Source organism: Streptopelia decaocto, assembly GCF_964273445.1.
Source record: "Streptopelia decaocto genome assembly, chromosome: 3".
Lineage (NCBI taxonomy): Eukaryota > Metazoa > Chordata > Aves > Columbiformes > Columbidae > Streptopelia > Streptopelia decaocto.
Window position 1 is genome coordinate 10,115,672 of NC_138656.1, and position 26,616 is coordinate 10,142,287.

Below are 26,616 nucleotides of genomic sequence, written 5' to 3' on the forward strand. Positions count from 1 at the left end.
GTTATACTAAGCTTATAAAATAAAGTTGTCTGCATGTAAATACAAGAGAAACATAAAGAAATCAATAGTGATCAGGATAGGGATTTCGGTTCCTGTACAAATTTAGAAATGACTCAATAGAAGATAAATTAACATACACGGCTGTGACAATATGAACATGGGTGTAGTCACTGTGATCCATTTATTGAAAAAAGAGGGCAGATTAAGATATCAACAGGAAATCCAGTCTTAAATGGGATGTGAAAAAGCAAACACCACACGTGGATACTGAGGCATTATTCTCAAGTATTAGATTCTTTGGGCAAGTTTTGAACATCAACAGTTCCCACTCTCACAATACAGAAATGGAGGTATGGACAGTCTTACCCCAGTATCTTGACGTACAGTTGGGATAGGACATCCCACTTGCAGGTTGTGGGGGTTAGAGAGAGCTAGAGGTCGGGATGTTTGTGAGCACATGAAATACAGGGGTTTTTAACAGCCCATTTAGCAGTAGTGAAACTTTTGGTTTTCAACTGTGCCTGCCACTTATACTTCATAAAAAGTCACATGAGTAGCTAACTGCATTGTCCCACATGTATTGCTTCACAGCTTTATTTCTGCAGTTACAAGCAATTCAAAACTACTACATGTTAGAGGCAAGCCTCTTAACTTCTTATCAAAGAAGATCTGTCCATCTTACCTCAAGACAAACAGTATTGCACTTCAAGGTTATATTAACTGAGTTACAGAATCTCTTTAAGGACTGAAGCATTACTTACGCACATCCATGGCGCTATGTGTCTGCTTAAAAAGATAAGCAAGAGAAATTAATTTAAAATTAATACTGCAGGGTACTGTGAAGATGACAAAGCATAGGCCCTCTGTGTACTTATACTTCTAATGCTTTAAAGGTTCTTCCTTTGCAAGGCTGGTTCAGCACAGCAGCCTACAGAACTGACCCTGACTCAGTGGTCCAGGATCCGAAGATTGCCAGATACAATTTTGTTCTCTAGTAGAGCTCCAGCTGGGATGTCAATTCTGTCGCCATGATTTGCAATGATGATAACTGTTCCCTGGATTTACAGGAAAGAAAACAAGTGATTAGAAACTTTGTATCAACTGTTGACTTACAATGGGCTAGAGTAGTGTTGTTCTGGAGGACCAGTTAGATGTCAGCTGTAACAGCCAGATCCTAGATGGATTTAGTTGTATTGTTTCTGCACAGACCATTTTTTTTCCCTCCCACAACAAAGATTTTAAGCAATATTGAAAACACTGTAATTGCCAGCATACTAGATACTATCAGCTTACAAGCAGAGTTGATGCCTTCTTTGAAGATACACGCTTGCTGTAAGCGCTTTTATCACATCTGCTTGCTTTTAGGTGGAAAAGCATTACCCACATCAGTATGTGATGGCAGAGCTCACCATGTGTTTGCTGTAAGCAGAGCTCACCCTTACAGCTGTAAGGCAAATATGCAGAAAGAGCTGGGAACAGACAGATGTGTGTGAGTGTCTGATAGTCGCCTAAGTGTTGGCTGTTGCAGCCCCACCTTGCACTGGTTTCTGTCAGCAGCTAAACTGGCCTAGACTGCTACAGGACCATGACAACAATCTGCTGGATTGGCCAGATCCTAAGGAAGAATTTGAGAGAGAAACTAATTTGCTCGGCTCCAACATTTACTAATAAATCAAGAACCTCAAACTGATGAGAAACAGCCTGTGGCTATGAAGCCATTTCTGGGAGGTGTTCTGGGAGGCCAGGCAGTAAGTGCCTCATAGAGCCAACGGACAAAGACATAAGCATTGTTTTGAAATGAGTCATGAGGTCTGTGGTCGTGTCAAGATTCACAGACAAACCTCAGCTCTCCCTGGGACTGCACAGAGAAGCAGCTCTAGCAGTAACACCTCACACTCCTCCATAAGGATCATTCTTCATTCTTGTCCTCTGCAATCCTTGGGCTGGTGACTTAATTCCCAGGAGCGCTTCCATGGACTGTGCTTAAAGGCACTGACTTAGGCAGGATCAATTACCAAGGAGCAGGGGTGCTTATTGCAGGAGAATACTGCTCACACACTCACCTTTAATGAAACATTCTTCCCAAATGTAACATCACCTGAAACCGTGAGATGATCCAGCTCCAGCATGTCTGGAATACTTTCAAACCTCCGCAGGTAATCTTGAACCTTTTGGAGAGAAGGAAGAATAGAGACAGTTTAAAAACAAAAACATCTATTTGTGGATTAAGACAAACATGGGAGCTTCCTGAAAACTCCTTTCAGGGATCATTGTGGAATCTACATATGACAAATACAAAAGTTGCTACTTTGAAAGCAACATGGTATTGTAATTTCTGTCAGGGCTGACTGGGGAGCAGTAAGGGCAGTATCCCACCAAAGCTGGGCAAGCTCTAGAGAACACACACAGCCCAATTCACTCTTTTCCTCAGCTGACAGGGTAAAGGAGCACCCAGCAGCAGTGTGACATTATGCACACATGTTGAGTAGTTTGTATTCTAACAGTTCTTCACAAAGAGCAAAAAGAGATGGCCAGAGGTAGATAAAAACCTCTCTGTTAACATATGTATTGCTATGGACTATGGTTTTTATTCGAAGAGATAAAAACAAAGTATAATAATAGGAGTTTACCTTTGTGAAAGAACTTCCCAGTTTGACAAGAGGCACTGTTGGAAATTCACGCTTCTCACTCATTGTTAAAGATCCCGCATTAAGGCTGTACAAGTTGGACATCACAAGCAAGAGATCTGACGTGGTCTTAACAGGCAGAAAACGACTACGAGGTACGTTTATCCCCAGAGAGTTCTCAAAACTTTTAATAGCAGCACCAACTGCAGTCTCCAACTGGATAACATTCAAGCCTCCATCCAGAGTCTGGAAGAGAAAACCCAGGTGAACACAACCCGCAGGTAACAGCACTCAGAACTAGAGACGTCAGAGCTCTGCATTTACTGACAGACCGGCTCCTACTTGAAGGCAGCAGTCCCTGTCTCATTACCTAGAAATAAACAGTTCTTTTGAGTCCATTTCCTCTAAAATCTTCCTAGCTGATTACCTTTGGGTTAACAATGATCTCCATGTCAATAGCATTTTTCTCTTGCAGCCTTTTAATCGCAGACAGAGCAATCCACAAATTGTTGGTATTGAATATTTTGAATTTTGACACAGACTTGAATTCATCCACGTGTGCTTTTGGGACCTGAGCTATCTCCACCAGCCTCAGCTTGTTTTCATACTGTGTAAGCGTGCCACCCTGCAAAGGTCAAAAAAGAAGATTTAAGTCCTGTTCATGAGATGCCAGAAAAACCCGCCCCTCATCCCAAGCAGATACACTGTTTTGTTGGCATTTAAAGTTGAACCTCAGTGAAAACTTGTGTTCAGCTACCAGGTTACTAATTATAGAGTATGTTTAAAGTACAGTCAGAACTGTCAAACGATCATCTTCCAGCACTCCAAGACAGTTAATTATTTTTGTGAAAGTTGTTGAGAATCTTTTGCAAGTGCTGCTGTTGTCAAAAATCACATTCAGCAGTACTTTGCTGGATTACAGAGCAAAATTAAATTAAATCTAATAGTTCTGTATTGCACCACTTACTAGAGAAACAAGTGGTACTTCTGTAACCCAAACTGCATTCTTACAGTGCATTTCTGTGGGTTTATAGGACTACGTCAGAGCTTTCTTAATATTTAACGAATACAGAGAAAAATCATGTTTCCTCCCCATTCTCTTATTTAAAAGAACAGGCAAAGTCCAGTTACCTGACAAATTACCGCATGGTAGAAAGATTTGATATGTGCTATAAATGTCTGACAAGGTGTCAAACCTGAACTCTGTACAAAGTCAAGCGGTCAGGGCAGGAGCAGATCGGCAGCCGTGCCAAGTCTAGTTGTGCAACGCACACCTTGACAGCTGGGTGAGTGGCTCAGGCAGTTTTCAGTCCATAAAGGTAAAAGCGCTGTATCCCACCCCTCAGAGCTCTGCTTTAACCATCCCCAAACTTCTCCCCTGGAAGTGACAGTCCGGAGAAAGTGTTGAGGTTTTGACCTGCAACCCACAAAAATCACTTGTGTGTTCAGCCATCGGTCAAGTCCAGGCTGTTGCCCAGAACCTAAGTCAAATTTGCTCCATGAATCAGAACTTCATAAAGTTGCTGATTTTGTGCATCTCAAATTAGGTCACAGCTGATGTGTTAAGTGGTGCCTAAAAATAGCTGTAAGAAGATTTAATCTATGTCTGAAATGAATTCAGACGTAGAAGAGACAAGGGGCTATTTTCATCAGCGTGCCAGGCATTCAGACAGACCTGCACAACCATCTCCCTTTACCTTCACATCCGCCCTGGTTTTGTTGGTGACTTCCATGACAAATTCACAGCGTTTTCCATTGGGTGGGTTCATGAGGTGGTTAAGAATGTAAAGGTCCACAGTGGCACCCAAGTTATCTATATTGGATACAAAAATATATTCCTTCCCCTCCGCGATGAGGTTATCCAGCAGACCAGAGTTATAAAAACTGGCGTAGATGTCTCCATGGCCTGGGGGATACCAGCACTCCGTGTTCTCTCCTGAGTAAGATACATCCTTGGCTATTGGCAGCAGAGTTTCCTTGTTAATTCTGGGATACCTGGGAAGTCAATGGGTTTTGTTAAGTTCTCGCCAATGTCAGACTAGCATAAAGAAACACAAAATACAACAGTAAAGGTGCAACTACATGGGCTTTTTCACACAGCTTTTGAAGCTCTGCTTTCTAGATCAGTGTAAGTGCTCTGAATTGAAAGACCCATCCAAATACTGGGCTGTCACTGAGAAGCGACAGAATGCAAGCTCTCATTCAAGGATTTAAAGCCACAGTTCTGCGACAATCCTGTAAAACAGCTTTCCCCTGGCACACGGGTTCAGAGCTCACCAAGCCCGCCCCTGACTCCACCAACCACTTGAGATCAGAGTTTGTTCTTGATAAGGAAGCCGTGCTCGGCTGCCGCCAGAGACCAGGCATCCAACAAAGCAAATTCAAGAATCAAGAGGCCAGCATCCAGCACACCATTATTCACGTGCTTCTTGGAACTGTGCCCCCCTCTCCCAAATTTTAATACACTGCTTTTGACCCTGCTTAACACCCTCACATCTCAGTCTCAAAATAGCGACTGAACATGGGCACAGAAGACCATTGCTACCTCAACATCTCAAACCAAAAACCCACACCATCTGGGCTACGCAGAAATGCAAGGTAGCTTTTCCCTTCACCCCAAGTGGAGAAGTTTTTTGATACCTGCTTTGATTAAAAGTATATATCTTCACACGGCTGTGACTGTATTTCTGCAAGATTTTCTTTGTGTCGTCATCGGTGTTGAAGGAATTCATGAGAACAAGAGGAACATCGGTGTTGTAGGATTTGTTTAAATGCTGAGATGGGAAAGAAATGGTAAATTCAGAATATATTATTAGCTTTAACTCTGACACCTAAGATTTTGGGAGAAAGAAATGAGATAAAACAGACTGGAAGTAATAAATGCATGACATAAAAGAGAGACGCTTATACCAACGCAAAGGATAATAAATCAGGTAAAGGAAAACAAATTCTTGTGAGTAGTCAAGTCAACGTAAGGCCCACGTTAATTAATGTATAACTAATCTTTCTTTTTAAATCTGCATTGAGATTTAAAATTTGAAAAGCACGACACCACAAAATGATTATTTTAAATTTTAGGCTATTGTTGATTACAAAAAAGGCATTTTTTCCCCCAGATTACTGAAGTCTGTCAGGGTAAGGTTTCAAAACTTTCTCTGCACAGTAAGCACTTGAGCCTTTCTGGCAGGCTACGAGATGGACAACAGAATCAATGAATGTTACAATGTTAATTACTTGTGCATCTCTAAAATGGAGCTGAAATACACAAGAGTATTTCCATGTGGACAGCACAGCAAAGGGGAAAAAAAAAACCCACAACGAACAACAGAAAACGTGACAGGATTCCATCAGAAATAAGAGTGTACAGGAAAAAAGGTACTTCCATGAGTTCAAAGGTTTGTGTGTCATGTTGCCCTCGTCTGCTGGGCAGCATTTGGGATCATTAACCTCCAGTGGTGTCGGAGGCTTCTGCAATGACCCTTTTGAGAAAGCACCCATAACACCAAAGGATTAGGACAGCATTAGTTGTATATAAATTTAAGGGTAGTATAGAACTGTCTAACACACATGGGAGGGTCACTCCGCACCGACACCACACCAAGGCAACAATTTTTGGAGCTCCAGAAACACTGGAACAGGCACACCAAATTTCCTACTCTAATGACCACCTCATCTGCTCTAAGAAGAATATTCTGCATTAAAAACATAAGCTGAAACATCCTCTCAACACCAACAGATGTTGTTTTCTCTTACTTTTCTTTCTTTAGAGGAAAATGCCAGCAATCACTTTCAGCATGAGAGTTTTAATTCAACAAGGAACTCAGAGCTGCTGTGAAGAGCTTTGTTCTAACGCACATTTAAAAAAAAAAAAAAAAGCTTTTGAAAAGCTAAGCTTGGACTTGCACCTGCAGGAGTCGGACACAAGCCCAGGAGTCAGCCACGCCAGGCTGGATTGCTTGTGTTTCTTGACACCATCACCACCGCCCGGGCTGGTGCGCACAGGGTGAATTACTCCTCTGGAAACGTGCGTGGGTAAGAGCTCCATTGCCAACTGCTCCGTCTCTTATCCACGCGTGCACACCACTAATGCCCGTTCTTTCCACACAATTCCCCAGCACCAACGCTGCACCCGGCTCTCATTTCCCTCTCCTCTCCCTCTTGGCAAGTCTCCACTGGGATGTTTCTTAAGGGGTCATACAGGAGAAACCCAGTGTCTCACTTCCTCTGGCACAGAAAAGCGATGCTTTATCCCAAAGTACAACTCTGAAACCTGGCAAACTCAGTGACAGTGGCATATAATGTGAAACAAGAATTGGATCCCAACTTCCCCTTACCCCCAAAATGCAAAATCTGTACAACCACTTAGCGGGCTTTGCTTTAATTACGATCAGATTAGTCAAGGAAAATACTTCTGTATTGGCAAGAATTTCTGCTCTAGGTGGGTTTCAGATTTGGTCCCAGCACCCAGGCCCCTTCAAGTGTCTACAACAACTCTTCAAAGCCCTTCAAAAGGTACCTCAATCTGCTGAACTGTCAGATCCAAGAAGGTGTTCTCATTCCGCACACCAATAAGACTTTTTGGGCCTTTACAACCCATGCTCGTGCCCAAGCCACCATTTAGTTTCACGACCACCAGCTTGTTCAAGACAGAAGCGATGTTATCGGGCAGTCCTCTGGCCTTTATTTTCTCATAAGGCTGGATCTGCGAAGAAAAAAAACAAGAAAAAAGCATCAGTCAGACATTTCAAAGGAAACTGCTTCCTCCCAAAACCCTGCAACACTTAAAATTTGGCAACAAATAACCATATTTATTTGTATGATTTATGACACTTAAGATTTATGACACCAAAGAACATTTGCAAAATTAGTTCTACCATAACCTGATGCGTTGTCATACAAGTAGTTCAATGTGTTACTACTCTCGCAATGGCACGCTACAAAGTAGAAGAGATCCTAGTTCTTATCCTGTTATTTTCGGGATGTGTTCCTTCCAATCCCTAACATTCTGTGATTCCGTGTTCATCCAGCTCACATGACACCTTACAAAAAGTCTTCTACCTGCCCATGGCTGTATCCTACAGGCTGACAGAGCATGGGCTGCATTTGGGACTAGTAATGGAGAGCAAAACCAGGCTTGTAATGACAGCGTGCCTTGCATTAGGCATTACTTGCCTCCTAATCCAAAGCACCTAAATCAAATGAACAACAGTAACAATGCAACGATAAATATCATGCCAAAACTGTTAGAGCAAAATCAATACAATTACCCTTTAGCCTTCTCTTCTAGAGATTTTCTTTTGAAAAAAAAGCCTTGGTGTTAAAGTGCCATGGGTATTCTAGCTGTAAGAAAATCATTTTAGTTCTGATAAGGGGCGTGTTAAGATCCACAGCTGATTTCCAAAAACAAAGTAGTTCTCAGAACTGTGTTTGCTTCGGGCAAGTCAGGCTGGGGTTCCAATGGAAACTTGCATTGCGCTGGAACAAGAGTCATACATCTTACTGGGATGTGTGGGGGTAGGGAGGAGAGTTTGCGCAATTCCAGCATTCCACAGGCAGCGGAGCAGAGCAGATCCCTCGCACTGGGAAACTCTGCCTTACGCAGAATCTGGAAAGCTTACGGTACATATTTAAAGATGAGATCACTCCGCAAGTTACAGCATAATGATTAACTAATCTCTGATTACTCAAAGAGTGGAAACTGGCCCAAGGAGGAACATCTCGATGCTTAAACTCATTCAGTTTAGAAAAAATTCCCAGTGCGTAAGGTACGTACTCCAAAAAAGCAAGCGATTAACTTAACTTGAAAGCCCTACTTTCTCACTAAAATATTTTTTACTAATATGAAAACATTAAATACAAGAATAGCACCATATTATCTGTTGAAACACTCTAGCTGTTGAACATTAAAAATATATGTCAATGTTGTGACTTAACTTTTGGCTCAGCAGGCAGCGTTACTGGGGAACAAGACAAATTTTGGTAGTTTTGTGATGTGTACCCATCAAAACAAAGAGATGCAACTAAAACGATGAGGCTTGAAGCGTAAGCCCAGTAATTATTTTCTTTTAATGTGATTTCTAAAGCTACACTCTGTGCAAATGCCAGGAACCTTGCTGCTTGTTTCTGGCAGGTACTGAGAACACAGGCACCCCCAGACTATAACTGTTCCCAGGAGAACAGGTAACATCCAGACTCGCTCAGGACCCTACATAAGATTTAACCAACACATTAGATAGAAATGTTTCCATCTACCTGCTCTTAACCCAGTTCTCGCATTCCTACCTACCAAGTAAGTTCAGGCTTAATGTACTTCTCCATGTTTCAAAAGCAGTAGAGGTTCCGTATGCCAAAGAACCCTGAGACCATGTTAGGAGTAATGCACAGACTATCCTCAGTGTAAAATTCTCATTGCATTCAAGATAAATATAATGTAGCTTGTAAGAGTAAGAATTAAAAGGAAAATCTTAAGTATTTAAGCTACTACTTTCCAGCTAAGTCACAGACATGGTAGTTGAACAGTTTTTATTTCTCTTTCTGCAGACCAAAAGGTAAACATGGAGTTATCATGGCTCAGGCAGCAGCTGTAACACAACCACTGCTGCAGTCACCTGCTAACAATACATTTCTCCTTAGAGAAGAAAATTAACTGATTAAACAAAACAGGTGATGTTGGCATGCTATTATATTTCCCATTTAATCTGCAGAGAATGAAAGTCATAGGAACAACAAACTGGTTTATAGTCACTGATAAGCACACAGGTTTGTCAGTAAAATCTGCAGAGACTGGTGAAGGACAAGGGAGTGGAAACTTGCCAGCAAAGGCTTTAACTTGAGTGCTAACCTTTGGACAACCAGAACTTCGATTCCCAAAAATTTACCTACGTCACCACAACTCGATTCACGCATCTAAGAGATAAAGTTTTCAAACAAGGTTTTGGGAGGGTCCCAGAAGTTTGACAGTAGGTGTCTCAGTTTCAACTTTGTATCATAAGATTATGAAATAAAACACAACACTTAAACAAGAATGCATTACTCAAGTGATCCAGGCAAAAATTACGCTGCATCAAAATGATGGCTCCAGAGTTCTGCTACCTTGAACTGAGAATTAAAGAGCTTCCTTCCTTGTTAACTAGCTGGTTAAAAAACAGCACTCCAAGACCCTTCATTAAAAAGGCTGACAGCTTTAAGTGCGTGGCTTAACTGATAATGTCACAACTCTTTATGAATAATTTATGCAAATCCCTATTATAGGCCAAATATGTTACTGAAAGGTATCTTATTTGGACCACTTTGCTAGGGAAGCAACATGGTAAAGCCTCCCCATTCCAGCTTTCTCATGTGAGGGTGTGACAGCATTCATTTTAGGCAAAAAGGTTCTTTATCTAGCAGTATCAAGAAATCAAACAACCGTTCTAATCACAAACACGTCTTCACCATTAGTCACACAGTGCCTAGAGATAACAGGATTGTGCCATGTATTACTCCAAGAAACACAGGCAGGGTACAAAATACCGTGAGCAGAAGGGAAACATTAGTCAATTTTTGCCTTGCTTTTTTCTCTCCGTGCCCACTCCCAGATTTACTGGCTATGATCTCTGGCCAGCTGCAGCCTTCCCCCATTCTCCCTTTTCTACCCCAAACCCTGGCACAGCTTCCTGCCTCCAGGTTATATGTTCTGTTCAATTGCATCATCTGAAGGCGACAGAAGGTTGAAATATTAAATACAAGAGACAGCTGAGGTTGATAAGAAGGAGGAAGGTAGAAAATAAGGTGATGGCTAGAAATGAATGGAGTCCCAGGGCAGAGGGGCAAAAGACCCTAAACCAGACCTGGAATAATGAGAAAACACAAAACAAACTCAATTTTCCAGTACAAAACTCTGCTACACGGCTTGGGCATGAGACTTCACAGAAAATAATAGTAATGCCCAGTAACACAAATATAAATCTATTAAATTTTACCAAAACATTCCTCTGCACGTTTTAAATTTAACGGCAGCATTTTGGAAGCATCTCCACAGTCCTGCTTCAGCAAAGGCTCAAAAGATGCGCAACCCAGGATAAGCAAAATCAGGAGTATCCAAATGTGGCTCCAGAGCTGTTCAGGTGTGACTGCGCCCTGGGATAAAAATCCCCACCACGGTGCAGCCCCGATGCCCAGCCTGGCAGCAGCTCCCAGGAGGGCTGTGGTGGGATCTGGCCCTACACCCAGGTCTGTCCTGCACGGTGGTTCTGCACCCTGGGGAGCAACCACCAGCTCCTGACCCCCTTATTTTAAGCTGCAACAGAGAAAAGGAGAGCGTTTCACCAATATCATCATGTGGGATTATTTGTTGTAGCCAGCTCACCTATGAATTACACAAATTCTTGCCTTGTGAATAACTCCAGCCTAAAGAGGGTGGCTTCGGCATTTCACTATGGGTGTTAATTCCCAAATTCAGCTAACCCTTAGATGGAGGTGGGGATCAGCTGTTTTGGTGGGAAGGACTTAACCTGTAAAGCTTAGACAACAAAAAAGTGGAAACTCAAGACTGGGATTTGAGGTTTGAAGTAAAATTTAGAAAGTACCAAGGAATATAGGTTATTTGGGGTCCTTGGAGAGACATGCCTGAGGAAGACAAATATACCTGAAGGCAAAAGCAACAAACACAAGTGGCCTGACAGATCACAGAATCACAGAATGGCTGGGGTTGGAAGGAACCTCTGGAGATCATGTAGTCCAACCCACCTGCTAATACAGGTACACTTAGAGTAGATTGCACAGGAATGTGTCCAGGTGGCTCTTGAATGTCTCCAGAGAAGGAAACTCCACAACCTCTCTGGGCAGCCTGTTCCAGTGCTCTGGCACCTTCAAAGAAGTTTCTCCTCATATTCAGATGGAACCTCCTGTACTTTGGTCTGTGCCTGTTGCCCCTCATCCTATTGTTGGGCACTACTGAAAGGAATCTGGTCCCACCCTCTTGACATCCACCCTTGAGATATTTTTAAACATTAATGAGATTCCCCTTCAGCCTTCTCTTCTCCAGTCTGAACAGACCCAGGTCTCTCAGTCTCTCTTCATAAGAAAGGTGCTCTAGGCCCCTAATCATCTTCACAGCCCACCACTGGACTCCCTTCAGCTCCTGCCCCAGCAACACCTCTCTGAGGTAAAGCACTTGAAAGATTGTTTTGTTTTGTTTTTGGTTTTTTTTGGGGGGCGTGCCTGTAAAGTTAGGAGCTCAGTATACTTGGAAATCTACGAAATGAGTTTTGTTTGGGTGTTAAGGCAGCAGTCTGTTGTTGTGCCTCCTTTTAATGCAGAAGATGAATCCATAAACTCTAAACAGCCCATAAAATATTTTTTTTAAAGTTTAACTATACTCAGATTTCTGTTAAATATACAGAAACATCTGTACTCATATGAAGTTGTGATGTTCCATGGGGAGGATGTAAACCATCATAAAACAAACCAGTAGCTGCTGATTTGGTTGGTTTTGAACCTGCGTGTTCTCCCCAAAGATGTGCAACACAGCAGCCTTGATGGTCCCTGCCCCTTACAGGGGTGAAGAGGGAATAGAACCAGAACCAACCTCGTAATGGTTACACTAGTTCTACAGGGCTTGTACTCCTACTTCCCCCCCACCAGAAGTGGTGGGAGATGGAAGACAGGAAAAGCCAAATCAACAACAGCAGACTAGGTGTGAGGTGAGAAACCAGACCTATCCATCTGTGAGATCTGAAGGAAAAAGTCCTCCTGGCTCTTCTCCGTGTAGGGATGGCAGGAACCTCTATTTCTCTATGCATTCTGAAATAATGTTCTTCCTCCTCTGTGAGCAGAGCTTGCTCTCCATGGCCCTGAGCTGTGTTCGCATCAACGAAAAGTTATTAAGTTACTCATATATGTCACTTGCATCTATCCTCATTTCCAACATAATTCTGCCACATGCCACAACTGTTGGAAGAACACCAGGATGAGAAGGTTACCAAGCTGCAGCAGCTGTAGCAACCTAGATAAACATTGTGTCAAAGCCACTTCCTTAATACTCACATCCACCACTCTCAAAAAGGACCATTTCAGATTGCCCACACAAGCACTTTATGTTACACAGGAACACTACAGCCCTTCATCACTAATCTTACAACTGGCAATAGGGTTATTCAGCTAAATTAAAGACAGAGAAAGCTTTCAAGTCTGCAGAGTTGTTTTATTTATAACTTAGCTGAGAAGCTCATTTCTTCCAGGAAGTCAAATGCAGAGAACTAGGAGGCTAATATTTAGGGAGAGGTTTAAAAAATAATAAATAAATAAATAAATAAACAAACCAACAAACACCAAAAAACACCAAACCAAACAAACAACAAAAAAAGAGCCAACCAAACAAAAAACACATAGAGAAGACACAAAAAAAACCCACCACACCACACACAACAACAACACAGAACACATATGCACACAGCTTATCATATATGCATGTGCTGTTCATACACACAAGCATACTCTTTGAACTAGGGATGGCTCCCTTGAAAATATTAAGGGATGAGAGTAAATAAAGACTAGAAAAGTCATCTGCTTCAGATTATACATGCAGTACCTTTCCTTAGTTGGACAAAAAAGCCAGATTATGAAGTATACTCAAAGGGAATCTTCACAACAAAAATTTTGTCACTCACATAACTGTGCCTCAAGGGATTTCTAATCAGCTGGCCTGAAAATATCATCACTAAACACTGGAGGTTTATGGAGCTTGTCACCAATAAACCAAAGTTCCTGCATGGCATGCCCTCCATAAAACAGAAGCAACTGACCTAAGCAAAACACTGCACAAAGACAGCAGCAACAACAGATCAAGCAATTAGTTACCAGCAAGCAGTTCTGCAACCAAAAAGAGGCACACGCTAGACTGGCCTTGCATCAGTGATGCCTTAGCATCCCCAGATGTCTCTGTTCATGCAACAGAGCACATCAGTGTGACTGAAATAACACGTAGCAAAGCCAGGGCAGCAGCACTGCCTGCTGCGATCAGAGTCATCTGTTAAAACAGCACCCACCACACTTTCTGTGTGAAGACTTCAGCACTCCCAAACAGGACCATGTGGCAAATAAGACAACTTGATCCGTTGCCCAGAGCTTTGCCCCAGGCAGTCCAGGGCAGGACGCTCCCGCACTGGCACTGTACTGCCACTCACACTCACCGCCATGAGCGTTTTCAGAGGCTATTAGGAATTAAGCAGGTGTGAGGGAGAGAATCTGAAGGTCACAGAAGCTGGTAATGCCTGGATGAAAACCACAGCAACAGGTTTACATGTCAGATCTGGCCACCGACTCACTGCAGATCCAGAGGACAGAACAAGTCAAAGGAACCTTTAAAAGAACAGGACATTTCCTTCATTTGAGATTTATTGCCATGTGGAAGCTGAAGTAGGATGGAGAAAGTAAGGATACAAAGAATTGCACTATTTCACTTCCAACTGGAAATAGCACCATTTTCAACAGTCATGCCAAGCTCTCACAAAGAGAATTTAGACCTCAAGTACAACCTTACAACAGCTATGGCCATGCTAGACATGAATAACAGGGGTACATTCTGTAAGCTTGAGGTAAAATTATTTTCATGCAGGAGAACTGAAAGTCCTTTGCATCTCATGAATCCCTTTGCTTCCTTTTACCCTTCCTTTCCATTAAAAAGAAGGCTACATAAAAGAAAATCCTTTAGCAATCTTCTAGATATCATGCAAGGATCTTTGATATAAGCAGGTTCGCAGAATGTTAATATGCAAAAATCAAACGGAAAGGGAGCTTTTTGATCTAGTGCAATCCCTCTCTTATTCCAAATGCATATCCGTTCAGGAATACCATCTGTTCATAGTTAGTTTATTCTATCCACAGTTCATTTATTCTGCTGTATTTTCAAGAGGAAACATGCTGAATAAATGAGAGAGGCAGGACATGGATATAGCGCTTCAGTGTTGCAGGATGCATCTGAACAAACTATAGAAGGTAAAAGATCCTGAAGTTCACCAGCATGGATTTGTCAGAAAGGCAGGGACAGCTGATACAGCGCAAGGGGTCATGAACTTAGGACCTGACGCAGATATCCAATTCCAAGTGCGCACCAAGAGGAATTAGCAAACATGCACACATACTCCCAGTTCTTATCTAAAGAGAGTGCTGCCCAAACTACTATGCATTTTTAACCCTGTAACTTCACGTATCCTTACGATCCCTGTACTCACAGACCCTTACCTCCCAAAGGTCAATACTGAAATTAGCCACCCAATAGTCATGGCAGCTACAGGCTGTTAGCATCAGACCACTCACCCCCTGCCAAAAAAACCCCATATATATATATATATATATATATAATTTTTATATATATATATATAATTTTTATATATATATATATAATTTTTATATATATATATATAATTTTTATATATATATATAATTTTTTATATATATATATAATTTTTTATATATATATATAAAAGAACAAACCAAAACAAAACAAACAAACAAAACACAAAAAAAAACAACAACAACAAAAATCCCACCACACCACAAACAAAAACACCATAGCCACACAGTGCTGCCATTTCACAGAGGACATACACAGGAACTTCATTCCAAAGCCCCTTAGAACTTTTCAGGAGCAGAAGCATGCAAAAAGCAGAATCTTGCTGTGTTTTGTCAACAGAGATTGTGTTCAGGCTAGGTAGATACATTGAAAAATAACAGTCCTGCTCATTAACGAGATGATAAACAGTGATTTTAATGTACTGTAGGTATACCAGAAAGCTTAATGATCAATTCACTACCAGCAGGATCTACAGAGATGTACACTCAGTGCTTGGCACAGTTTGGCAGAGAAATGTGACTAGATCCTCTCTCTTTGCCATCACTGCCCATCCGCAGTAAGGTAAATACCACTCCATATTAGACTGCAAACAGATGTAAAACATTTAGGTTCAAATAACTGAGTGGGATGTGAGTCACACCCACAACGTTCAGACACCATCAGAACAGCCAAAAAAATTATTTCAACTTTCAAGTCTCACTACGTTCTTCTTGCATCACTCACAACACAGCTCTCCAAAAAGAAGGTCCGCCACTGAGTTCAGGGCCAGATTGCCTTGAAATCTTCTGCTTTTGCTAAAGCACCAACCACCCTTTTATGCTCACGCTAATATGCCTGAAACTAGTTTATGCAGAAAGCTCAGAGTAAAGTCCTGATGAAGTTAACAGTTCCATCCAGGCCCTCCATCAAAGATTTAGTTTGTCAGATGTTGCATCGGCTACAATACAAAATTTCTAACTCAGCCTCGTTAAACATTTCAGTTTCTTTTGACATAAGCATTGCAAATGACAACTTGGCACTGAAGCCCTGGATCTTGATGGGTCTTTAATTCAGAGAATAACAAATGTCAAGAACTCAAATTCAAGCGGGATCCTTGCAGCATCAGGACTGCTGGATGCCAGTGCTATCATCTAGCAGCTCCAGTCATGTGCAGGCACTAATATGCAGAACCACCGCATCACCTGTGAGTGCATACACAAGCATAAGTAGTACTCCACAGTAATAAAAATCAGTTCTTAGTCTCAAGGTTTGGAACACTGGACTTGACAAGTTAAGTGCTGATGGGGAAATCCTTCAGGAACAAAAACGGGCAGCAAAGAGACAGTTTACAGACATATGACTACAGCATCACTCATTTGAGATGTATCTCAAAATGTCGGTTTGGGATTGTTCTAAGATGACATATCTAGCTTCTTTTGGTTTTGCAGACAATGGCACAGAAATGATTTTCAGAACAGTTTGCATGAGGAAATGTTAGGAGTTTGACTGAGATTTCAGAAGCATACTCTTACTGCAAGAAGGTTTAGAAGAGTTTGTTAGAGACAGACAAAAACAGTATCAGGGCTGTCATAATGGGTAGACAGGAAAGGAATACATCCGTATTAGTCAACATATACTTGCAGAACAACAAGGAAATACTTAATCAGCACCAAGGGACAGTTTTGGAAAAAACACCACGTGAAACCTTAAAATCTGTTTCCAGAGTTTAATATTTGAGCTGCAGACAACAATCCAGCCACTGGGGAAACAAACCTCTAACAGCCAAGCTCCTTTAACATTCGCACTACTTCGGATGCTTTCTCTACATCCTAGATGAGGTTTTCCATTGCTATTCTGAGGTTAACTTGATCACTGCAGTTCCCTCAGAGAGTCCAGAAGGACTATGCTATTGCTCCCAACTCAAACAAACAAATCACTGCAATCTACATCAACAGAAGTAAATTACACTTGCCACACCCACATTCTTTACCTGGTATCCTTGCTAATGGGCACTTTAACTACGTATATTTTCTTCTCTGAAGACTATAACAGCAATGGGTCCTAAATATACCAGCTATCACTTTAAGCCTTTGGACACATGGAAACAAAGCATCTGGGAGGAAAAAACAAGTCCGAAGTTTACCAATACAGTGTGAAATGGGTAAAATCTTCTGTTATTCTTGTCTGGAGCTTACAACTTGCTCGTCCATCAGTATTAGTTATTACACTGAAAACATGGAGGTCAGAGATTAAATCTCCCATTGCAGAGAAAAGTGGGGGCATACTACTAGACAATAATTTCTGTTTCAGTGCGCTGACAGAAGCCTTTACTTGTCAGTAGGTACTTCAGTAAAGAACAAAAAACTACATTCAAAGAACAAGTAGAGTGTATAACACATTAGATGACCCATAGAAGTCTGATCAGAAATCCTGCTCCTGCATAGCACAGTCCCATGGCACGGGGCAAAAGCCTGAAAACACCTTTCTCACTTAACCCGGAACTCAGAAGTACCTCATGTAAAACAGAAAACAAAAAGACAAAACCTATAAATGCAATAAACTATTCGGGAACCTTTAAGCTGTTCAGATAAAAAACAAAACAAAACAAAACCAAACCACACAACCGTACACCAAACCACAAACACCCACACAAACAACTTTGGCACATTATTGGATGCTTTTACTATATATATATATATATATACACACACATATGTATGTGCATGTATATCTTATATACCTTCACACCTGCATATATATACCTAAACAGATACTTTGAGGTCTATCAGCTGAAGATTACACATGCCAGAATACTCAGTGCTTTGGACTCATCAAGCAGCAAACCAGTTCTCCAAAACAATCACACTGTGGAGAGTAGGTCACTGCTTTCCAGGCCATGATACATGTAGTGCAAGATTCTCAAAAGCAGCTGAGCACCCCACTACCTCATAAAACAAGGTTGTCCAAACAGGCAATAATACATCACTTGCAAGATCACCAACCAAACTTCCAAACAAGACTTGTGTGTACCATCCTCTGTGCGGTTCTAACAAGACCAAAAGGAGAGTACACTATGAGTTTTTATAATTAGGAAAAAACTCAACTAGAGCTGAACAAAAGCACTCAGAGGAAATCTGCATATATTCACAGATGGATACCTGTTCCAACATGAAGGGTTTAGAGGGGAAGTCAGATGAGGAATGGTTAAAGTCACTTAGTTTGTTCAACTATCAACTTATCCAAGGAATCCAAAAACAAGACATCTTTATTATGAAGTGAAGAAGGCATGGAAAGATGTTTGTTTTCCAGGTATTTCTCCCTAGCTTTCTTCTGTGCCATTTACCAAGCATGATTACTTGATTTGGGGTTCATGTTAGGAAGTAAAATTTCCTCCAAGATCGTGTATGCATCTCACCTAAGCCAAAGTGAACAGCGACCCAAAGTTGCAGGAGTCTTACTGCTTTTGGTTTGTTTGGTTTTGTTTTCCTTTTTGTTTAAAAGTTACTACATAGCTAAGACAGATGAGAATGAGCTAGTCCAGGCCATAAGGAAGAAGAGGTATACTCTTTCTTATGTTGTCCTCCTTCCCACCTTATGCGACCTTAAGTTAGACCTTTGTCTAACTTCTTGGGGTTTTTTTAAACTGCTTGCCTTGCCTGGGAATCTCTCATCAGGCAATTTCAGTGCCTTGTCATAACTCTCCTGTTTGACATTTGCTCCCAATGTCCTACCCAGTAATTTTCAGTCCTTTACATAACTTGAAAGTTTTTCCACTGAAGGTGTGCAAAAGTTTAAAAATAGACAATAGCTCTCCTTCTCCACAAAGAAGCCCATTCACTCGCATCAAATTCCTGTCATTTAATCCCAGGCCTTATCTTGACACAGAGAACAGTTTATTTCTTTCATTGTTGCAACTACCTTTTTACATATTTAAAGGACTTACCACTCCCCAGACTTTCACCCCCTCTAGACTAAAAGCACACCCCTTTTCTTCAGCCTTCCTTGCAAGTCACGTTATCTAGAACTCAAATTTCTCACCTTGGCCTCTTTATTGAAGGTGGATTTTTCTCCCCAAAGCAACACTTCATTCAGTGTTACAGTACAGAAGAGAGAGACATCACACATTTTTGAAGTTAAAAGAAAACACTCAACCTTGAAAAAACCCTGGACTTGCTCTAAAACAGCATCATTCTTTAGAGAGCAGCACTGCATCTCTTCTGGAAGTAACTAGACAGCCTGCCTTTCAGTTGCAAACAGAGCCTCAATTGAATCACCACAGAGAGGCTAAGAGAAATCACAAATGTGTGAGGATACAGAAGCCCTGCAATACGCCAAGATCACCACTCTGGGAAAAGCAAAGATTTGTAGCACAACTACTGTGCTAGTTACGAAAGAGTCAAAAGACAGCCCAGGGCCACAGTTGAATCAATAAAATGGGGTTAAGTTTAATAGGAAGTGTTTATTTCCATACCAAACAGTGCTGGTAAAAAAAATATTTAGTGCTTTTTCAGCAGCAGCTCAAGTGGCAGGTTATAAGTTATAAAAACATACCTGACGTTAGAAAATTACTCTGAAAACCCCCACTTGTTTCAGATTCCTCTCTTTTACTGAGCCGCTATAGATTACAGAAGTTGCTAAATGAGCTATATAACCCAGCCCACTTGCCATATGTCCCTTTCAAATTATTGAGCAGAATGGATTGCTGGAAACGGTCCCATCTGACACACCCAACCTTCTTCCATGCGCAGGAGAGAAAGGGGAACAACAAGGGTCCTACCTACTTCACCTCTACCACAAGTTACCATTTACACCAGAGAAGGTACCAAATGGTAAGATGGCATCTGCCCAATATTGTTCTCCTGCTCACGGAAGAGCTAACAAAATAACAGCAAATAACTTGACACATGTTATGCAGGACCTGATGTTCACGAACACATACAACATGTGTCAATAAATAATTTTTTTCCAGTTTGAACCGAAGGTGTTGTCCTACATGATTTTACAGAACCATGGCAGTTGTATTCATTCTATGGGCAACTACATCATTTGATACAGTAGCAAATCAGTTTTATGTTCTCTACAGACTGTCACTTCATTGCAACTTACAGAATCTTCTGGGGGTCTCTGAATCTTCCCCCAGTCCACAGATGGTCCCTTTTCTTGTAGGAATCTATGAAATAGCTTCTTAAATCCTTCCAGGTCCTTCTTAGCATGCTACATAGAAGAAATACATTAGTTAACATTGCTATTTAATGCATACCTATTCAATCACAGAAGCATTTCTACAAATTTGGTGTACAATCTATTCACAAGAGCAATTTTATCAGCACTGAAGCAGAGACATGCTAAAATTCAAGTAAAATTCTAAAGGGTACCAAAAGCTCATTTTCACTAAAACTCAAGATACAAAACCAACTTGGACACCTAAAAGACAAGTCTTTAGTCAAAACCATAACCATTAGAAATTGGCACAATCTGGCAGACAGCAGCTTTACCCTCCCTTTCTGTAATCCATTAAAGATTACACAGAACCTTTAATAACTAAAGATGATTAAACACTTAATAATAACTCTGTCACCCAGTTTATATGGAAATGAAAGTCTCCTGCTGCCATTGTCACCATGGTATTCTTCCACACAGAATCAGAGCAGGTCCTCAAAATAAGGATTGCGATATTCTGTGATTTGCCTCCCTGTATAATTTTTGCCTCCATTTCCTGTATCTAATTTATCACGCTTTGAGTTCTGTCCACAGCATACTCCTTACCTCTAGTTCATTTGAAGGTGCGGTTGCAAGTATCTTATCAAGTTCTACTTTCATTGAATACTCCAGCTCTTGTCGAATAACTTCCTGAAACTGTGAAGTGCCAGCTTGAGACATTGCTTTGCTGAAATCTTAAATAAAAATACAAACATGGGTTAAAGTAAAAAGCAGAAAACTTACTTAGACTACAAATAGCCTTCAATTTTCTTTTAAAAATTAATAAACTCACATATCTAGTCTCATTTTACTACTGTGCTAGACCTCCAGGAATATAACTTTTTTGTTCTTAGTAACTTGGAAGACAGACCTTAAACTGGGGCCACAGAACAGCAACCCTTCTCTCGAAACTCAAGAATCCCAAAAGGCCAATGATCCATCTCCAGAAACATCCAAAAATCCACCGCAGTACACTTTTTTGCCAGACAGACAAAAAAATTCCCATCCTACCACATCAACATACTTCAGCAAGTAAAAGTGCGAAAAAGCTTTTCATTAAAAAAATTCTTTTATGTAGAACATTGTGATTGAGGGTATCCTTCTGTTCGCATAAGCAAATAAAAACATATGCTTTTATTATTTATACATTACACTTTCACACGATCTTCAGTTTGTTCCAGTAAATATTCCCTTACTTTATTTTACTATTATTTTCACACTACAGCATGCATTTCTGTTACTAAGCAACCTAGAAAATTAGTCTGTCTATCACTTCAGCATTTGTTTTGCTTTTGAAAGCAATAAGCTCTACAAATGTGAAAAAGAGCAGATATACAAATGGTTTATACAGTAAAGTCCACATCACAGAAAGAAATGGGAAATAACATGACTTTATTTTCCAACAGAAAGCACTTGAAGTGAGTGCGTTCACAAAAGATATTCTGAGTATGTTCGCTAAAGACCTCGGTAATTTAATTTCTGCCAAATCCCTTGAGTAATCGCTTCTCCGTAACACAGAGTGATGTATTGCCAAATATAGCTGGATTTTAGAAACACCCTGAATACTAGTGCAAAAAGGGACAGGAAGAAACTTTGCAAGTGATACTGCCAGAAAATATTGGTAGAAGATGGACATGTGTTTAAAGTTCACTTATTTAGAACATGCATTAAAAGGCTATTCTATCAAGAAGGTCTAAGAAAGCCAGAGGCAGTTCATTTTAATACCATTTTTATTTTATTTTCTTTTTTTAAGCAAAGTATTCCACAGCCTCAGAGTCAGTAACAGTATCTAATCCTTGCTTTGAAGCCCACAGAAGCCATTTTCCTGACTGCACTGTTTTGCAGGTAGGGGAGAGGGAAAAAAAAAAGATAAAACAACAGACAAGTGCTGCAGTGCACATACTGTGTGTAGTGCATCACAGGGGAAACACCAGTTCAAGATTAACAGTACAATGCATAATATGTTCTTTTTTTAATCAAATGCTTCATTTAGTAGTAAAAACAGGTAATAGTTGAAAGCCTGTTAGGCATATCTTTCCAGGTCAAATATGTAAAAACAGACAGCTCTTAGCACCTCCTCCTCCTACAGTAAAATGAAGAGGTTTATGCCAGCTTAATACTTTCATACCCAACTGCTACAAGTCCTGTCTTTTCATAAACACATTTTGGGTTGAAACGCGGTCTAAACTTCCAGAGAAACAACCGAAACAACTGCTAGGGGGATACTTTCAAACATGTTGTAATACGTGACTTCTGTTACAGCAACAGTGGCCATTTCTCACAGTTCATCAGCCTGTAAAACATGTGACCCTCCCAATATGATGCAACACATCTCAGAAGAAACTCTGAAAAATATCAAGTATTCAACAGAGACTGTCATTTGTGCTGTTAAGCGCATTTAGGTTAAGAAAGAGACAGCGAGCAACCTTCCCAGGCTGCCATGTAAGTAGGAAAATCTTGTTCGCTCATATTAGCCGAAAGACTTGAAGCTACCAGACAACAACACTTGGAGATTAAGTAACATCACAAAGAAATCAAAAGAAAAAGGCATCATAAAAGCAAACATGTAATAACGTTCCTAGTTTGGGTTTGGTTTTTATAATACTATACATTCTCCATGATGTAATCAGCAAACGCAAAACACATTGGAACACCCATGTCCTTGCAGAGAAGCAAAGCAAACCTGTTGCTTTTTCCAAACACCAAGTGCCGAGCACACAGACCAGCCAGCTGGAGGGGACATTCCCCCCCAAAACCCAGGCTGGCAAAGCTACCAGCACCAATGGCTGCACCCTTTGTTGGCAACTGAGGATATTTAGGTTTTATGTCGACGATTTAACACCTATTGCAACCATTCAGTCTCATTCAGATTCAACACACTAGGGCACAGTTGCTCCGAGAGAGCAATGTTAGTGCTATTGCTACTATTATTATTTTGAGGAAAAGGAAAGGAAGGACATGGCTGGAGTCCATAAAAACATGGGTTTGTCTGGTGCAGGAAAAGTACCTATTCTGCATACATGAGAATTTGAATACTGTAACTAAGCAGCCAAGAGAAATAGCAACCCAAAGCTTTTCTGCTTTTAACATGCCACTGCAAGGCAGAGGCTTTCAAGCATTTATCTTAAGAAATGTCCACCAGGATTTGTACTGGATAGGGATCTACGGCACTCTCTGAAGGCTCTCCAGAGCAAGACCACAAGAACAGCATAGGTGCATCTGCTCCAAACTTAAATTAACTCGGCACTTGTTCCCATGCTGCTGCCCCTCAGAGTTCCTGGGCAGAAGCTGGTGTTTATGCACCCCAGCCTATTGCTAGCAGAAAGACAACCGCAGCCCTGTAACGAGCTACTGTTAAATTTAACAGCGCAAGTGAAGGTTTATTTCCCTTTTCACCCCAGCAGCAACAAGGAAGTAGAAAGGCCAGTGCAACTGCATATCTGAAAGCAATTATTTCCTACGGACAAGTAAAATTTCCTCAAGCTGTAACGAAAAATAGTTATCGTGCCTCTAAAAATCAGATGGGAGGCAGGGGTGTTGGACAATGGCAGGAAAAGGTTTCCAAGGGTACATGTGGCCATAAACTCCCAAATTATTTATAAAAAGAAATGCCTCTTCCAAGCTATTTCGCAACCAAACCCTCCTATTTCAGCCTAAGTCCACTTCTATGGGATCAGTGTTCTTGAATGTCCATCTGAAGGAAGAAAAGGGTGGGATAAGGTAGTGTAAGACTCTGGGGGGAACAGCCCACACAGGAAATTAGCACAGACACGATGAGCATGACTAAATAGTTGAGGCTTCAGAAAACATGGGACTTTGCAGAAATGACCACCCAGGATATCTTCAGCAGAAAGTGCTTCCTCATGTAGTACAGAAAGGACAGTGGTGGCGTCTGACACGTGGGAAGTTTCAAACCCTCCTGCCCCCACTGTTATTTCTAGCACGCTTTTGTGCTTTGCTCTCACTGCTAACCTGCCCCCTGCCCTCACAGCACGAACTACAGCACATGGCAGAGTATTTGCAGATTTACAGTACATTACTTTATAACTGACATATGAAAAAAACAAAATATGAGAAGTCAGATGAAGCTAATAAAAAGGTTATCTTACGCTACCAGAAACAAAATAAGGGACACAAGAACAGAACAGCAGTGATCCCTTATTTAGGGGTATTTCCTTTCTGTCATCCCTCTTATTCTACATTAACAATGCAGAATGCATTAAGATTGGTTAGTTTTGTTCATTAATTCACTCAGGAGAGAACTTCAGTGCCTTGGTACTCAGCATACAAGGACCCAGCACAGGAGGGAGTCACGGGAAAGTCAGACTAGAAGTCTCCTCTCGAGAAGTCCCCTCTCTCGTGAAGAAACTGGCAATCTTTTGTGCTGAGGCTTATAAATCTTAATTACTTTTGCAATCTAAGTAACTATACAGAAAGACCAACAGCAGAAAATTATTTAGGTCTACTTGAAGCCAGACTACTTGCATCAAAATCAAGAAGGGTAGCCAGAGAGTTAAAACACGAAGCTGTACTCTAAAGGCTCTACCCTTGAACTCTGTGCAGAGGGTACTAAGTGAATGCCTTAACCTCCACCAGCTCTGCTGAAAGTTCAAGGCAATTTTTATCCCTGACAAGGATTAAAATCTCTTTAAATACTGACAACACATAATGATAAATATTATTTTGTTTGATTTTTAGAACTGAACATACTCAGCCTTTACAAACATTTTTATTTTCCTACTACTAGAGACAAAATTTGTCAACATATGTTGACTGAAGCACACATGAAGTGAAACCTGTACACCTGCTCTCTCCTTAACAGATGAGCATGTTAGCCTGAGCTAACTCAGAAGTTTGCAACGTAGGAAACCGTTCTTTCCAGCAGCACGCACCAAGAGTTTAGGTGTTACGGTCAGACACAGTTGGACTTCTCAGTCTAGCAGCTGATCCTCATGCTAAAAATATCACTGGACTTCAGCAACATGTTTTAGTACTACAGGCCTGATAAAAGAGCACTTAAAAGGTGGTTACTTTTTTAAAAAGCTTTTAGGATTCTTAATTCCTTGGTTATATTTTAAAAACTGGCTATGATCTTTACACAGGTGTCTCCAGCTTTCAGTTTCATAAATAATAGCCCATGCCTGCAAGATGGCTACCTTCAGCAGTAGGCTGAGATAAGCCAATTCCATTTAAAAATTCAGAAGGCATTTTCGTAACATATTTTACAGCAAGAAGGGGCTCATCTCAATAACTTTCAGAGTGGCCACTCGAGCAACATGAGTGCGACACTTCCCTCTTTCAGCTCCACATTTTGCCCAGGTGCCACAGGACATTTGCAGACGGTTGGTGGATTTACACAGCAAGTATTGCACAGTCCTGGACGTCCACCGGGTGAGTGACAGCGATTTCCCAAAGCCTGTGGAGACCTACTCATGTTCTTTCCACAGGCGGAGTTACATTTGTGGATAGGCCTGCGTGGATTTATGTTAAGGAAACCTACAGGCACGGATTTCATTATGAACAGCACACATGCACCATCAGGAATATCAGAAAGAAAACTGCCACAGCAATGCACCAAAGTAATTTTTCCTCCTGAAATGACCTCTTGTAGGCTGGTTCCCTGTTTCGCAATTGAGGAATCTGAAACTCAGACCACGTACACCCACGCTCACACATGCAGAGAGTAAAGGAGAGTGCCTGAGCCTACTGGGACCTGAAAACGCCAAAATATACTCAAGGCTATATAAAAAAAAAAAGTGTATGCGCTCGACCTCAGTGCTCTTTCTCCCTCAGCTTTAACAGACCTCGTAGTGAAGAGGGGGGAGATTTTCACTTGCAAGATGCCCCAGTGCAGCCCAGGTCCTGCCCGTGGATGGGAGCCCTGCCGCTCCAGCCGCCCCGTTTCCCCGTGCGCCGGTACTGCACGGGAGAGCCGCGCACCCGCCGGGGGACCGAGCGGGGTGCAACCGGCCGAGGCCCCGCTGCCAAATCACAAGTAACACTCTAAGGAAGCCCCTGCACCCCGCAATGGGGCTGCGATCGGGCTGCTGCACCTACCGCTGCCTGCGATACCGGGCTGCTGGAGAGAAGAAGGAAAGAAAAAATAAAAATAAAAAAAAAAAAAGAGAGATCTACGTACACACAACTGAAGAGCCAAAAAGCACAATTACAGAACACGCCAGCTTACCTTTCGCAAAAGACGACATTTTCGCTCTTTAATAAAATAAATACTTTGCTCTTATAAATACAGACCGGGTTGTCTTTCGGGGGGTTTCCGCCCCCCAGCCGGAGGGCAGGCTGCCTCCCCGCGCCCCTGCGGAGCCCGGCCGGCGGCGGGGAAGCGGCGAGGCGGGACAGACGGCGGCCCCGCTGGGATCAGCCCTCCCGCCGCGCTGGCCCCTCAGCCGAGCAGTCCCTGCCGGGCCGGCGGGCGGGAGGCAAACCCCGAGGAATTTAAATTTCATCAATGAAAGAGGC

At 41.6% G+C, this 26,616-nt stretch overlaps 1 protein-coding gene across 1 annotated transcript; it reads right to left on the minus strand.

Annotated features, from left to right (window-relative positions):
• Window positions 1-158: 158 nt before the first annotated feature.
• UGP2 (UDP-glucose pyrophosphorylase 2) lies at window positions 159-26,616 on the minus strand. The gene is made up of 10 exons (XM_082049069.1): window positions 26,327-26,616; window positions 20,707-20,834; window positions 20,047-20,154; window positions 7,144-7,329; window positions 5,268-5,401; window positions 4,325-4,622; window positions 3,055-3,252; window positions 2,631-2,873; window positions 2,064-2,168; window positions 159-1,055 (listed from the first exon to the last, which is right to left on the minus strand). The coding sequence occupies exons 1-10, from the start codon at window positions 26,343-26,345 to the stop codon at window positions 948-950; spliced, it is 1,527 nt and encodes a 508-aa protein (XP_081905195.1). The 5' UTR covers window positions 26,346-26,616; the 3' UTR covers window positions 159-947.